General features: G+C 35.8%; 1 protein-coding gene across 3 annotated transcripts in view; it reads right to left on the bottom strand.

The window, feature by feature from the left end:
• The window catches only part of dgkb (diacylglycerol kinase, beta), a 266,844-nt gene that overhangs the window by 155,307 nt on the left and 93,998 nt on the right, over positions 1-17,539 (bottom strand). For all 3 annotated transcript variants that reach the window (XM_061956152.1, XM_061956165.1, XM_061956159.1), the window contains 4 exons: positions 11,746-11,766; positions 10,212-10,359; positions 5,293-5,430; positions 2,771-2,820 (listed from right to left, as the gene is read on the bottom strand). In XM_061956152.1, the coding sequence (XP_061812136.1) occupies positions 2,771-2,820; positions 5,293-5,430; positions 10,212-10,359; positions 11,746-11,766 (357 nt within the window). The remainder of the gene's footprint in view (positions 1-2,770; positions 2,821-5,292; positions 5,431-10,211; positions 10,360-11,745; positions 11,767-17,539) is intronic.

The raw sequence follows: 17,539 nt of genomic DNA, 5'->3' as shown, positions 1-17,539 counted from the left end.
GTTGCAAACTTTATCGTCGATGTTCTATACTAAATCCTTTCAGCAAAATATGGCAATATCGCGAAATGATCAAGTATGACACATAGAATGGACCTGCTATCCCCGTTTAAATAAGAAAATCGCATTTCAGTAGGCCTTTAAAACAGACTTTGAAACAATGTAGCAAAATAGTTATTTCTGTAACTTCAGAAAATGTAGGTGTCTAACGTTGGATCCACGTTGTTGGTTGGGAAATGACCTTATTTTACTGTTGTATTTGTGTTGTAGAATATTGGTTGGAAAATGACCAAATTTCAATGGTCAACTCAACGTCAGAACCCAACATTGATTAAACGTTATCAAAAAGCATGTTTGTTTTTACGTTAGGTTTGAGTTGCACAACGTCAGGACCTAATTCAACAAGTTCTCAATATTGTTTAAATGTCTTATGCCTGCAGGGTAAATTTTGCAACAGCACAAGTGTCTCAAGGCCCGCCTCATCATTTTATATGACCCACAAAAGCCTGGAAATGAGTCCATAAAGTACTTCTCTTCCTAAATGTATTTGTTCTTTCCATTTTGACAAGAAAAAAGTACATGTACTCCATGCAATCGCATATTCTTCAAATTAAATATTATCTAATAATGCAATAAATCTATTATCATACATTCAAACAATTGTTTTTGTCAAAATAGAAATAAATATGTTTTGTCTTTTTGACTATGATTTCAAAGTTATCCATCAAATTGCACACTGTAAAAATGACAGTAAGTTTTTTTCAGCATTTTACAGTAAATGGAAAAAACAGCACAATTCTGTCCAGTTTTTACTGTAAAAAACTGTAGTATCGTTTTGCCATTCACATTATTACACTGTAAAATGTACAGTTCTTTTTTTTTTTTTAAATGTTTTTTCTATTTTTAAATTCCTATTAGTTTTAGTTGATAAATACAAATTTAGAATTTAGTTCATCCAGATTATTTAGCATTGACTAATGTACAAATTAATGATTTCACATTTTAATTTTTTTTATTTATTACATTAATAATTACAAATTTAGAATTTAGTACATTCGGATTATATTTGATTAATTAATGGACAAATTAATCAATTATTTTTACATTTTAAAAATTCTTATTCATTTCATTGATAAATACAAATTTAGAACCTAGTTCATTCAGATTATGTTTCATTAACCAATGGAAAAATTAATACATCATTTTACATTTTAAAGTTTAAAAGTTTTGTCTTAAATATTGAGGAAATTATTTAACTACTGCAATATTAATGTGCAGTAAAGTTTACATAATGCAGTAAACCAATAGATTTTTTTTTCTACAAAATTAACTATGTGGTCCAGCAAAGTAAGTGTGTCTTTTTTTCCTCTACTTTGTTTGAATAGTTATCAAACATTTTTCTATTTACAATTATAAATACCACAGTAAATTTCACAATAAAATTCTGGCATTTGAGCTGCCATTTTTTACCTTAAAAAACAGTGGTATAAATTTTCCATTTACAATGTAAAAAATACTGTACAATTTACAGTAAAATTCTTACAACTGAGCAGCCAGTCTTTACCGTAAAATCTACAGATTTTTTTTTTTTTTACATTGTTAGCAAAAAAATAATAATAATCAAATGTGTAATAATATCATAAGTGTCTTCCAAAGGTCAAACATAACTGCGACGTGGCCCTCAATGAAAACAAGTTTGACACCCCTGCTCTACAGCCATCTGGCGGCTAAAGAGGATAGTGTATACCCCACATTTTTCACGTTTCATTTGACCTTTCCTACTGTATGTGGGCTTGCCTATAACATTTCTTACTTAGGCAAAGTTGTACAGCCAGTTAACATCTAAATGTCCTCCAATAAACACACAAGATTGGTCTTTTCTTCTATAGGCTGCTATAAGCTAGCAGCTACACAACAGCTAAGCATACACGTTAGACAAAGGTAATAATTAGTCCTTAATTTAACTACATTGCAGTCTAAAACAGCACTTTTGTCAATATAAACTAGTACCAAACAATTATAGTTGCATATTACTTACACATAAAAAGTCTCTAAGGCAGAAAACTGTGTTGCCAGTAAGATATGAATTACTATTACTATACTTGTCCAGGGTGTACCCCGCCTTCCGCCCGATTGTAGCTGAGATAGGCTCCAGCGCCCCCGCGACCCCAAAGGGAATAAGCGGTAGAAAATGGATGGATGGATGGATTACTATATATCAGGGGCGGCATGGCGTAGTGGGTAGAGCAACCGTGCCAGAAACCTGAGGGTTGCAGGTTCGCTCCCCGCCTCTTACCATCCAAAAATCGCTGCCGTTGTGTCCTTGGGCGGGACACTTCACCCTTTGCCCCCTTTGCCACTCACACCGGTGAATTGAATGATGAATGATAGGTGGTGGTCGGAGGGGCCGTTGGCGCAAATTGCAGCCACGCTTCCGTCAGTCTACCCCAGGGCAGCTGTGGCTATGAAAGTAGCTTACCACCACCAGGTGTGAATGATTGATGGGTTCTACATGTAAAGCGACTTTGGGTACTTAGAAAAGCGCTATATAAATCCCAGTTATTATTATTATTATTATTACTATTTCATTATTTATGTATAGTTTCCAATGACAATGCACTCGAATATGTCTGAAAAGGCTGACATATTGGAATAGATGCAAAAATAAGATTTTTTTTTTTTTATAGCATAGCACAGATATAAATAACAGATATTAGGATGTGATACTTAAAAAATACAACATTACGATGGAAAATAAATAGATATACTGTACCGAGCTGTCCAAAGAGCCGTTTCCATCAGTGTCATAGAGACGAAACATAACTGTGGAGGAGACAAGAAAAAAGGAGAGACGTTAACCTTAAGTATAAACATCATGTGCTTCCACTGGCAACCTTTAAAAAGTTATGTAATATTTTTTCATTCAGCGCCAATAGCCTCATATTTTTATTTTTTTTCTTAAATACCCACGCAAGTATCGCCATGGAGACTAAAAGTCACACGGTCGTGGCGGACGTCTCTCGGCGGGAGAAGGACAACTGCTGACGTCTCAAAGTGCGTCAAAGAGGAAGAAAACATGCAATGAGCTACACGCACTGCATTTGTGGCAAAATTCATCACATTGATATTTAAATGGATAATTAGAGTAAAATAAATTAATAAAATTGTGAATTTAGAGAAAAAATGTTGATTAATTAAATAACAGTGATAATATTAAATCGATTTGTTTTAATTAAAAAAACTGTATTTAAAATTTAGTTCATTTAGTTCAAATTAGTTGATTATTTCACATTTCCATCCATCCATGTTCAACCGCTTGTCCCTCTCCAGGTCACTAGGGTGCTGGAGCCTATCCCAGCTGCACTTGAGCGGAAGGCGGGGTACACCCTGGACAAGTCGCTACCTCATCGCAGGGCCAACACAGATAGACAGACAACATTCACACTCTAAGGCCAATTTAGTGTTGCCAATCAACCTATCCCCAGCTGCATGTCTTTGGAGGTTGGGGGAAGCCAGAGTACCTGGAGGAAACTTTAAAAAAAATTCTTATTAATTACAATAACAAATATAATTTTATAATTTAGTTCATTCGGATTATATTACATGGACTAATGGACAATTTAATGATTTCACATTTTAAGTATTCCTAATAATTACATTAATGAATATAAGTTTAACATTTAGTTCAATCAGATTATATTTGATTAACTCACAAAAAAATGTATACATTATTTTACATGTTAAAAATTATTTTGTATTTAATTGACAAATACAAGTTTTAAATTTTGTTTAATCACATTATATTTGATTAACTCATGGAAAAATGTATGAATTATTTAACATTTTAAATTTTTTTATTTATTTGACTGATAAACACACATTTAGAATTTTGTTCATTTGGATTATAATTTGATTAACTGATGGCCTAATTAGTAAATGATTTCACATTTGATTAAATGTTTATTAAATTAATTGATAAATACAAATTTAATATTTAGTTCAATCATAATATATTTCATTAAAAATTTGAAAAATGTATGCATTATTTCACATTTTTAAAATCCTATTAGTTTTAATTGATAAATACAATTTAAAATTTAGTACATCCGGATTATTTAGCATTGACTAATGTACAAATTAATTAATTCACATTTTATAAATTCTTATTAATTACATTAATATTTACAAATTTAGAATTGAGTTCATTCGGATTATATTTGATTAACTAATGGACAAATAATACATTATTTTAAATTTTTTAAGTTCTTATTAATTTTATTGATTATTACAAATTTAGAATTTAGTTCATTCATATTATATTTCATTAACTAATGGACAAGTTAATAAATAATTTTCCATTTTAAAGTTGAATAGTTTTGTGTTAAATAATGAGGAAATTATTTAACTACTGCAATATTAATGTGCGGTGCCATATCTATTAAATAATGCAGTAAACCAATAGATTTATTTTCTACAAAATTAATTATGTGGTCCAGCAAAGGAAGTTTGTCTTTTTTCCCCTTTACTTTGTTTTATTAATCATCAAACAAATTATCACACACAGTTTTTTTGTATTGATTGATTAATACTTCATTATTTAATTACTCATTTATTTGTCTATTTAATATATTTTTATCTAATGGAGATTTCATAACTGGGCTGATAACAGAAAATAGTTATAAAAAAAAATCTGTGAACTGACAAGATGCAGCTCTCAGACTAACCAGCAGAGGAAGTACTCTACTCGACCAACACTGGTGACGAACCTCAGTTAAGTAATGAGTAAAATATTTAGTCATCTAAATATTTTAGCGTGTAAATGCCAATAATATGACAAAACACATGTGTCCAATTAAGCAAGTTAACTCTGTGAATTAAATAAATCAGTGGTCCTCAAACTTGTTTTATCAAATACCACCTCAGGAAAGACTTGGCTCTCCAAGTACCACTACAATGACTATAATTAATGACGATAATGAATTACTATAATTAAAATACAGTAGCGTAGTAGGCCTAAATATTAATTAAACAAAGGCAGAGGTTTTATTTAACAAGTGTATTTAATATTTTTTGGCCAATGTAACATAACACACCGTTTGAACAGTAACACTGTGTTTGCAGATAGGAAAATAAAACACTACAGTGATTTTTTTGCGAACCACGAGATGGAGCCCACATACCACAGCTTGAGAATCACTGAAATAAGCAATTATCAACGTTTGTCAGCAAATGGGGACATAATGCAAAGGTAAAATGACAAACATGATACCGATCAGACGAATGGAGGACACTCACACTCAAGCTTGTCTTCGGGCCGTCCTCCTTCCAGCAGGGACAGGTAGCACACGATGTCCTTCAGCTGCACCGTGCTCTCTGGCCGGGGGAGTGCGCTGGTCTTCAGAGGGGTGGAGTTGCTTTTGATCAGCTTGAGCCCTGCAGGAGGCCCCAGAAGAGAAGGGGGTGGGAGGGGGCAAAGGTCAAAGCGGCATCCAGGAAGTCTCTCATGTTGGCTGGGAGGCTCAACATCAGTCATAGCACGCGGGGATGGATCAATAATAACGAGGGGTGTGCGGTTTTGAAAAATAAAAAATGCCAATTATGGAGCAGTGCTTTTGCCTAAGGCTTGGTGTGAATGTTTCCACTAAACTGATGTTTTTGTGTGAAGCAGAAGCATCCTAACTTTTTACACCGAGGTAGGAATACAGAAGCGCCAAAGGATATTTCTGATTTTTTAAAACAGACCGCTAATATGCTAAGAAAGGAATAACAAAACCTTGCAGTATATAAAGACCAAACAGCTCCTTCAGCTTCGTTCTCACAGTGTTCGATTCAAGAACTTCTTCATTCCGCACTCCACCAGCTGTATAATCACTCGCCATACAGCAATATGTCTGTTACCTGACCGCTTCTATGTTAGCTACCTCTCTTTGTTTATAATGTATATTTTCTGCTGGATCTACTCTCTATTTTATGATGCCTTTTTTTTTTGCTGCAGCTGTTACATATACTATAATATTGCACATAGTAAATACAAATATAATAGAATAGAATAATATAATATCAGTATATATTAAATACTGTATACATAATATGTAAATATTACAAATATTTTATATTTTATATTGCTACTATGGTACATTTTTAGTCTACCTTATACCTTTTGTTTTCGCCCTATCCTTTCTATCCTTACCCTTTCAATCCTTTTGTAACTGAGCTACTGTGTGGAACAATTTCCCTTGTGGATCAATAACGTTTGTAAGGATAACATTAGACAAGAGTGATTTTTGACTCATTTTGACTAAAACAAGTAAAACAACATCCATTTCAGCATACGTGTTAGTGTAGCTTGGACACAGCTAGCGAGCTAGCGTAGAGTTAGCCAACCGACATCTGTCCTGCTCAACTTCAAAAAGTATGAATTCAGTGTTCAGCTTTATGATAGAGCAGGTCTCCAACTTTTCATCACTACGAAAAGTATTTTAACAAAAACAAAGGAGAGCCGAGATATTTGACCAGCAACAAAACAAACGTTCACTTCAGCAGTGTGGTCGTTGTCTTCATGCTATTTTGTGGTAATTTGTCAATGAATAGATTAATAATGTCTGAATTGAACACTTTTAAAATACTAAGAGTTAAAGCAAATGTTATTTGACCCTTTGATGGGTTATTGTATCACCAGCTACTTGGTGGAGACCTCTGTAGTGTTACTATCATAAAGTGTAGTGTCACTATCATAAAGTGTCATGTTACTATCATAAAGTGTCATGTCACTATCAGAAAGTGTAGTGTCACTATCAGAAAGTGTAGTATTACTATCATAAAGTGTAGTGTTACTATCATAAAGTGTTGTGTCACTATCATAAAGTGTAGTGTTACTATCATAAAGTGTCATGTCACTATCAGAAAGTGTAGTATTACTATCATAAAGTGTAGTGTTACTATCATAAAGTGTTGTGTCGCTATCATAAAGTGTAGTGTTACTATCATAAAGTGTAGTGTCACTATCATACAGTGTAGTGTCACTATCATAAAGTGTAGTGCTACTATCATAAAGTGTTGTGTCACTATCATAAAGTGTTGTGTCACTATCATAATGTGTAGTGTTACTATCATAAAGTGTAGTGTCACTATCATAAAGTGTAGTGTCACTATCATAAAGTGTCGTGTCACTATCATAAAGTGTCATGTCACAATCATTAAGTGTAGTGTCACTATCATAAAGTGTAGTGTCACTATCATAAAGTGTAGTGTTACTATCATAAAGTGTTGTGTTACTATCATAAAGTGTAGTGTTACTATCATAAAGTATAGTGTTACTATCATAAAGTGTAGTGTTACTATCATAAAATGTAGTGTCACTATGATAAAGTGTTGTGTCACTATCATAAAGTGTAGTGTTACTATCATAAAGTCTAGTGTTACTATCATAAAGTGTAGTGTCACTATCATAAAGTGTCGTGTCACTATCATAAAGTGTAGTGTTACTATCATAAAGTGTTGTGTCACTATCATAAAGTGTTGTGTCACTATCATAAAGTGTAGTGTTACTATCATAAAGTGTTGTGTCCGTGTCACTATCATAAAGAGTAGTGTTACTATAATAAAGTGTAGTGTCACTATGATAAAGTGTTGTGTCACTATCATAAAGTGTCATGTCACTTTCATAAAGTGTAATGTTACTATCATAAAGTGTAGTGTTATGGTCATAAATTGTAGTGTCATTATCATAAAGTGTAGTGTCTTTATCATAAAGTATAGTGTCATTATCATAAAGTATAATGTCACTATCACAATGTGTAGTGTCACTATCATAAAGTGTAGTGCCACTATCAAGTGTAATAAATGATAAATGATAAATGGGTTGTACTTGTATAGCGCTTTTCTACCTTCAAGGTACTCAAAGCGCTTTGACACTACTTCCACATTTACCCATTCACACACACATTCACACACTGATGGGGGGAGCTGCCATGCAAGGCGCTAACCAGCAGCCATCAGGAGCAAGGGTGAAGTGTCTTGCTCAGGACACAACGGACATGACGAGGTTGGTACTAGGTGGGGATTGAACCAGGGACCCTCGGGTCGCGCACGGCCATTCTTCCACTGCGCCACACCGCCCCAGTGTAGTGCCACTATCATAAGGTGTAGTGTTATGATCATAATGTAACCCATATTTAAATTACCCATTGAAAATGCGCATACAGTGCAAAGACTTTTATTGTGGAGGGTTACTTCCTGCCGCGCACTTCCTTTTAAGGAAGTGCTGCTCTCTTTACCACCCCCTCCCGTCTGCTGTGGCTGCGGTGCTGTGAGACACGCTTGAGAAGAAACTTGCAAAATCTTCTCATTCTCACTTTCCAAACTTCTTAATTAAAGCCGGCATGTTCGATTATCGGGGCGTGCATGGTATGTAGTTTTGCCTCGATTACTCAGGTCAAGTTTTTTTTTACGGGAAGGAATACCCGTTGACCCAAACAACCTGAGCTTCCTATCCACCTTCAAACTCAACTCAACAAATGGCGAGCTAAACACCTACGCGGTAAGACAAGCATTTTTTTCTCCTCCGCCGCGAACCTTTTTGGATTACTTTTGTTTTTGAACTGAACTTTTGGACTGACGCGAAAGCGTTTGCGTACCTTTTGAACTGAACTGTGAACTGGTTCCGAGAAGGCAGAAGGACTGCATCTTGTATTTTTGTTTTGGGCATTATTTTTATTTTTTCTATTGTGTCATCTGTGTCATTTATATTCGTGTGTTAATACATTTAATGCAGTCGAAACCAAGATAACTAGTTGTCGTCATCTTTCATACCTCAGGCTCCTAGACGAACCATCTTCTGTTACACGGTTTATACTTTTAACCCGCCTAGCCCATGTAAGCGTTACAATAACCTGTAGTGTCATTATCATAAAGTGTGGTGTCACTATCATACAGTGTAGTGTTACAATCATAAAGTGTGGTATCATTATAAAGTGTAGTGTTACGATCATTAAGTGTAGCGTTACTATGATAAAGTGTAGTGTCACTATCACAAAGTGTAGTGTCAATATCATAAAGTGTTGTGTCACTATCATAAAGTGTAGTGCTACTATTATCAAGTGTAGTGTGACTATCATAAAGTGTAGTGTAACTATCATAAAGTGTAGTGTCACGATCATAAAGTGTAGTGACACTATCATAGTGTACAGTCACGATCATAAAGTGTAGTGACACTATCATAGTGTAGTGTCACGATCATAAAGTTTAGTGTCACTATCATTAAGTGTGGTGTCATTATCATAAAATGTAATATCACGATCATATAGCTGGACACCCTATGTTTATGTTTAACAACTTAGATAAACAACGAGTGTTTTGAGAACAAGACAAGAGAGCAAAGTTGCTAAGTAGTAGAGTAGTACCTCTCAGATGTGATAGCCACATGTTGCTTCCCCGTGAGAAAAAAACTATCTTCGATCTTTCCCAATTTCTCCATTTTTGAAGAAAAATTTAATTGCAGTAAAAAGTTACATTTGGAGTCCCGATTGCCAGAAACTCAGCAGTTAACTTTAGCAAGCAGCTGAGCCGCATCAGAGTGATCAAAGAGCCGCATGCGGCTTCGGAGCCGCGGGTTGCCGACCCCTGGCTTAGCCTGTCAAGGAGCGTGTTCATTCGATGGACTCATTTGATATTCTACAGACAATGTTTTAGTCTCACGACAAAAGAAATACAGGACAAAATGTGTCCATTGACAGATTTATTCGGAAGGTGGACATTTGTTTCAAAATACGGGACAATTACCGTATTTTTCGGAGTATAAATCGCACCTGCCGAAAATGCATAATAAAGAAAGAAAAACACATAAGTCGCACTGGAGCCCGGCCAAACTATGAAAAAAACTGCGACTTATAGTCCGAAAAATACGGTAGGTTTTTTAAAGGTTGGTTGGAAACCTTAAAAGCAGTTGCCACTAAATAATGCTAACATAAACAAGCTAGGCTAAAAACTGCATCGCATTTTTATAGGCTGCTGGAAAAATAACATGGCTGATGGTCGCTATAAGCTGGCATTTGTTTAAGAATCCTTACATGATTTAAATTTTAGTGCAGTGGTCCTCCAACAACTTTAAGTCCCTCCTCACAATAATTTGAATACAATTGTATTTGAAGTGGAAGCACCTCCAACATGAGTGACAATGTGTGATGTTGGGTATAAAAAGTATTCCCTGCACTTACCCGCAACTCTGGGCTTGTCTGAGGACGACGGGCTGGGTTTGGGCTCCTTGTTGCTGAAGGACATGAAGAGGTGTTGACAGAAGTCTTCGGGCAGTTGGCTCTCCAGGAAAGTCTGCATGAAGACCTTGAAGCCCTCATAGTCAATCTCCTGCATCCACGCGCACACAAACAACACTTTTAGCGCTTTAAAGGAAGAAAGACTGTGTTGTTCGCTTTTTAGAGGTAAACATGTGATGGCTTGACCTTTTGACATCAAGTGTAATTGTGAGTAATACTAGTCTTTCACTTTGGAATTTTCCTGCAATTATCCCCTGGCTAACAATGCATGAAAGGCTGAAAAGCTTCTGTATATAGTGGCGTCTACGTCAGGGGTGTCAAACGGCCGTGGGCCAGATCAGGCCCGTGAACAGGTTTTATCCGGCCCACGGGATGAGTTTGCTAAGTACAAAAATGAGCCGTAATTTTGGAATGAAAGAAACTGCTGTTCTAAATGTGTCCACTAGATAGATAGATAGATAGATAGATAGATAGATAGATAGATAGATAGATAGATAGTACTTTATTGATTCCTTCAGAGAGTTCCCTCAGGAAAAGTACAATTCCAGCAGCAGTGTACAGAATTGAGATCGAATTTAAAAAGTAAAAAGTAAATAATGGGGGTATTATTGGAAACAAAATAGAAAAATATTACAATAAGAATAAAAATAAAAAGCAACAATTGAGAATTAAAATATAACAGTAAAATAAGAATACTAGGCAGTAGTGACCATGTTATGAAAAAGTATTGCACTGTTATTGTTTTGCATCCCCTGTCATCCTAGTAACCCCCTCCCACCCCAGAGAGGAGTTGTACACTCTAATGGCGTGTGGGACAACGGTTTTTTTAGTCTATTAGTCCTGCACTTGGGATGAAGCAGTCTAGCACTGAACAGGCTCCTCTGGCTACTGATAACGGTATGCAGAGGGTGACTGGCATCATCCATGATGCTCACTAGTTTTTCCATGTCGCGAAACCAATTATTTGTATATTTGTAGATTATGCTACATATATACAACAAAAATAAACCACATGATGTTAGTGCACCAGTCGAGGAAAATGAGCAAACTACATAAATAACATACTGTAATTTAATTTTTATATTATTTTTTTATCTTGATAGATTGAAAATTAACACCAATGAGTTGACTGATGAACATTAACACATAATTTATTCAGAAAGCATAAATAACGACAAATAAAGGTAGAATGCTATTAAACGCAACGTGTAAGTGTAAATAAACCCCACAACATTATGATTTGTACATTTTCAGAATGTGCTTGTTCTATTTTTAAACAAAGAAAACAATCTGAAGTTGTCTTTATTTTGAAGTTATCGTGCCGGGATTTTACCAGTCCGGCCCATTTGGGAGTAGATTTTTTTCCATGTGGCCCCCGATCTAATTTGAGTTTGACACCCCTGGTCTACGTGTTTCTAAACTAGTTGAACTGAAATGCACCAACATGACACGAGACAAAAGAGGAAGTTGCACTTACCTGGCTGAGGATTTCCTGTTTCTGTTGCAGAGAGAATAATGAAAGACCTATCGATCAGTACACGCTCTCACTGTACTTTTGATACAAAAAATCTATTATTCACCCTGAAGTGCATGGTGGCTGACAACTACAATGCACGCTGCCTGGCAAACTAGGGCCGGTATGATAATGGCAGACATAAAAATCACAATTATTTTTGATTGATATTGAAATCACGATTATTTATTAATTTGAAAACTTTACTTTGTTTTTAATCGGCTTATAGAATTTTTGACATATACATTTGCCAGAAATACAATCCAATAGATATCGAATGCCCCCCCCCCCCCCATTTTTCCCCAAAATACAAAAACCATCAGTCAAATAGTGACATGAAGCTACAGACACAGTGCAGCAATACACAAAAGTCAACAAAATGCTAATCAATTATCTACATTTCAATTACTGCGGGTGTGGCAAGGAGGCGCTGCAGCCTTCCAATTTAGCACAAGGAGTCTTCTAGCCAACAAAGTAGTAAATGCTACCAAGTTCTTTTTGGATTTGCTGAGAGAAAATGACAGAGGGGCTACCTTAAATAGTCCGCTGAGAGGATTCGGTTCAATCTTTTCGCTACTTACCAAAGACAAAGTACAAAACCCAAAACCAATGAAGTTGGCACGTTGTGTAAATCGTAAATAAAAACAGAATACAATGATTTGCAAATAATTTTCAACCTATATTTAATTGAATAGACTGCAAAGACAAGATATTAAATGTAAGGCTGAAACGACGCGTCGACGTCATCGGTTACGTAAATACGTCGACGCCGTTTTTGTGCGTCGGCGCGTCGTATATTTACGTCACACTACTGTCATGGCGGAGCGCAAAGCAGACGATGCGAGCGAGGGGAAAAAGCACGCCAAAAGTCGTCAAAAGTGTGGGAGTATTTCAATAAACGGCCTAATAATGTTGTATGCACACTGTGTCGAGCGGAAATGGCCTATCATAGCAGCACAACGGCTATGAAGGAACATTTGAAAAGAAAACCGACAGCGTTCTTGCCATCACCATCAACTAGTCAATCGTCCGCGTGCGTATACGTTGTCATCATTACACAAAAACATGAATGTGTCATTTGTATCTGCGTTGTGAATTCATAAACTAAAGCACCGTTTCGCTCTGAGAGGCGCGTTTGGCGTGCCTGTTCAGTGTTTACAAAGACTCGCTCCTCTTTAACGCTGTGGAGAGGCGGGGCCGGCGAGCGAGCGGCGAGGTGGGGCGCGCCGGGAGCGACGCCGCAATCGTGCCCAGGTGCGCGATCCGCGCACCTGGGCACGATCATCCAATCTCCTCTCGCTGAAGAAAAGGGGAGCAGCAGAGAGAGGGGGAAGAGAGACTGGAAGGAGCCAGAGTGAAGCTGACGTGGAGCGAGAGAGGAGGAGAGACAGAGACAGGGGACGATGAGCGAGCGAGGAAGAGGAGCCGAAAAGCGAGGAAAGAAAGAGAAAAGAGTTGGAAGAGAAAAGACTTTGTGTAAAATTAAAAGATTGTAAACCTGACAAAGCCGTCTGGCGTTCAGTCTGTCGGTCCTGAAAGAACCCCACGGCACAAAGACGTGTCACAAACGCTAACGTTAATTAGTTGTGCAAATACCTTTTACAACATTAACAGTTACATATACTATGTACAAACGAACAATTAACTTTCACTTTAATCATACTATCATTGTTGTGTTATTAAGCAAAATAAGCAATACTTTTACTTTTGTTGAAATGTTTACACTGTACACTTTTTTTGTATTGGATGTTTAGCTTTATTTTTGCACATTTTAGCAAATAAGCAATACTTTTACTTTTGTTGAAATGTTTACAGTTACAGAATATTTCCGTTTTGTACTTTTTTGCAGAGGTGGGACCAAGTCATTGTTTTGCAAGTCACAAGTAAGTCTCAAGTCTTTGCCCTCAAGTCCGAGTCAAGTCCCGAGTCAAGACAAGCAAGCCCCGAGTCAAGTCCAAAGTCAAGACTGGAAAGTCTCAAGTCAAGTCCTAAGTCCTGCATTTTGAGTTTCGAGTCCTTTCAAGTCCTTTTAACCACAGACTAATATATTAACACAGATTGTGTATGCTTTTCAAACGCTGTATTTATTTATTAAAACAAGTGCATTTTAAATTGCAGGAAAGAAAATTGTGCTGACATTGCACTTTATAATAGCACTATTAACCAGTCATTTTAAACATTAACTCATTCCTTTACAGAACAAACACATTAAAAAATAAAGTGCAAATGTACTTATTTGTACAAAAGTGTTAACATTGAAAAAACATGACATATACGTGAACATAACAAAAAAGTTGTACTTTTTATGTCAGGGCCCTATGCTGCATTGCATTTGCAAAATACCAAATTAGCCAAGAGTCTGTCAGTCATTTGTGCACGATGGGGGCGTAGTATTTATTTTACCTTTATTTTACTATTTTTGTCTTTTTTTAGGTGGCTAAAATACGCGGTGCTGCTGACCGCCGTCTAACGTTACGTGTGATATATTGACTAACGTAACCCTGCTTAAAAAAAATCACTGAACAAAAAGTACGAATAAGGTAGTGAACTGCAACAGATTCCCGTGTTTGCAATAACGTTATAACGTTAGCAGTGAGTTTACAGCCTCACTGATTTAACTACACAGCAAATAAAAGTCACGTTACTTAGACAATAAACATTATGTTACATTCAAAACTTACCGTTCTTTGTGCAACTTCAAATGCCGGACGAAGTTGGAAGTTGTTGCCTCTCCATCAGTAATTTTCGAACTGCATGTGTTGCATACTGCAAACCGTTTTGTGTTGACCACCTCGTAATTTTTATACCCAAACAAAATTATTTTAGGTATCATTTTTTGTTCACTGGCGTGTGGTTTGGACATGTCTTCTTCGTTGGTTGTCCTGCAATTTGATTGGATGAATGCTGTGTGATGAAAACAAAGTAGATCTAATTTGATTGGCTGTTGTACTGAGCTCAGTACAACAGCTGGTGTGCTCTAGAGCACACCAGCTGACACACGCAACGCTGATAGACAAGTACACAATGAAAAATACGGAGCGCTCCCGAATAACTTTTTCATCTTTGGGTTTTGGGGAAAGTAGCAAGTCATGTCAAGTCATGTCAATTCAAAAGGCTCAAGTCCAAGTGAAGTCACAAGTCATTGATGTTAAAGTCTAAGTCGAGTTGCAAGTCTTTTTACATTTTGTCAAGTCGAGTCTAAAGTCATCAAATTCATGACTCGAGTCTGACTCGAGTCCAAGTCATGTGACTCGAGTCCACACCTCTGCTTTTTTGTATTGGATGTTTATCTTTATTTTTGCACATTTTAAAGCAAAATAAGCAATACTTTTAATTTTGAAATGCTTATACTATTGCAGAATATTAAGATTTGCACTGGATGTTTACTTTTATATTTGCACATTAAAAAGCAAATAAGCTACTTTTAATTTTGTTAAATGTTAAAAGTTTTAAATGTTTACATTGTTACAGAATATTTTGTCATGTTGTTGTCAATGTTGACTGAGTGGCCATACCTTTTTTTTTGTAAATAAAAGCCATGCCTTTTGAAAAAACTGGCCTACATTTATTTTTTCCTCTTCATTTTAAATTAAAAAAATAATCGGTAAAAGGAAAAATAATCTATAGATTAATCGAAAAAAATAATCTATAGATTAACCGATTAATCGAAAAAATAATCTATAGATTAATCGATAGACAAATAATCGTTAGCTGCAGCCCTAATTAAATGTTAGAACTGAGAAACAATATTTTTGTTGTTGTAAATAATCATTAACTTAGAATTTAATATCAGCAACACATTGCAAAAAAGTTGGCACAGGGGCATTTTTACCACTGTGTTACATGTGTTACATGGCCTTTCCTTTTAACAACACTCAGTAAAAGTTTTTGAATGAACAATTTTTGAAGCTTTTCAGGTGGAATTATTTAGACTTAGACTTAGACTTCCTTTTTTATTGTCATTCAAATGTGAACTTTACAGCACAGATAAGAACGACATTTTGTTACATAAACTCATGGTAGTGCAGGATAAAAAAGCAATAAGGTGCATATATAAATAAATAAATATATATAAATAATATATACGTATATAAAATAAATAAATATATATAAATATATATAAATAAATAAATAGATTACTGTACAGATAAATATATTGCAGTTTTTCACATGCGTCCACGTTTATGGATGTATGTTATATTGTTTTTTTTATTCCAGCGAGTTAATCCTTTTTGGGGGGAGTTGAGGGGATAATTTTATTTAATTATGATGCGTTCAAGAGTCTTACGGCCTATTTCCCATTCTTGCTTGATGTACAGCTTAAGTTGTTATATTTGCAAAAAATAACAAAGTTTACCAGTTTGAACATTAAGTATATTGTCTTTGCAGTGTATTCAACTGAATATAGGTTGAAAAGGATTTGCAAATCATTGTATTCTGTTTTTATTTACAAAATTACACAATGTGCCAACTTCACTGGTTTTGGGTTTTGTATTAAAAATGTCAGTCCAATAACTGCACAGGGATGGACAAAGCCAAAACAAATGTACTAAGTTAGCTAGACACTGTTGGCACCAATTACATAATACCGATATTGCGTCATACTATACATCTTAGCCAGTCGGACTTTGGTATAACAAGTGCGATGGATTAGCTTGCATTGAATAAGGCTGTTAGAACAAATATAATACTTTTGAACTGAAAGAGGTTTTTTCCCTTGGACTCAGTCTGGACCCCTCAGCCTTAGACTGATATTTTTTACTCTTCCCCCCTTTCCCAATATCAACTTTTTCCCACCTTTTTTAAGGAGCGCCATAAGTGGCTGATACGTTGGCGGTCCCGTCTTGTCTCCCTGTAACGTATGTCTGCTCTTAGTGGGACTGTGCCGAAAATGAAATTTCAGTTCTTATGTGTCTTGTACATGTTAAAGAATGGACAATAATAAAGCAACTTGAATCTTGAATCTTGAAATGAACTCTACTTAGAATCTCTTTCCAGCTCTCCTCAGAAAGAGTCACTCCTAAGTCACCCTCCCAAAGTGACTTGACCATCTTAAAAAGGCACTATCGACAAGAGAGGGAGGGAAAGCATGGACAGCTGTGCAAGACTAGAAATAGTCAGTCGACCAAATTGGCGCTTAAACTAAACCCAAATCCTGAATAAGGTCTTTACAATTGAGTTTATCGTATAAGAGAAGGTAGATGAGTGAATAAGAGAGTGAACCAAAACTTAAGAGAAACTGGTTTAGTTGAGTTTGCCATAATGGAGAGGGATTAAATGCTTCATATTGCAGCCAAAAATTAAGAACTGTGATGTTGGTGGTGCAGTAATAAAATCTAAAGTTAGGTAGTGATAACTCTCCCAACAATTTGGGTCTTTGCAAATCTTGTTTACGTAACCTGTGAGTCTTTGTATTCAAAATGAAATCCAGAATCTGGCTATTTCATTTACGAAAGAGAGACAGAGGGAGAAAAAGTGGTATCAGCTAGAACAGATAATAAAATCGCAAAAGTATTTTAATTTTAACAGAGTTGACACGAGCCACCGTAGATAATTTAAGTAGGAACTAGCGATCAAAATTTTCCTGGATTCTGGACAGCAGTAGAACAAAGTTGCCTTTTTGAAGTTCTGCAAATGTATGTGGTCTGGACACCCAAGTATGTGTCACTTTGCGAGGCACTTTTAAAGGGGAGAATGTGCAGATTATATTTCTTAGCAGCAAAATTTATCAGAACTATTTTACTTTTACCCAAGTTTA

This window comes from Nerophis lumbriciformis, linkage group LG04 (assembly GCF_033978685.3).
Source record: "Nerophis lumbriciformis linkage group LG04, RoL_Nlum_v2.1, whole genome shotgun sequence".
NCBI classification, from domain to species: Eukaryota; Metazoa; Chordata; class Actinopteri; order Syngnathiformes; family Syngnathidae; genus Nerophis; species Nerophis lumbriciformis.
This window is presented reverse-complemented; position numbering and strand designations above follow the sequence as displayed.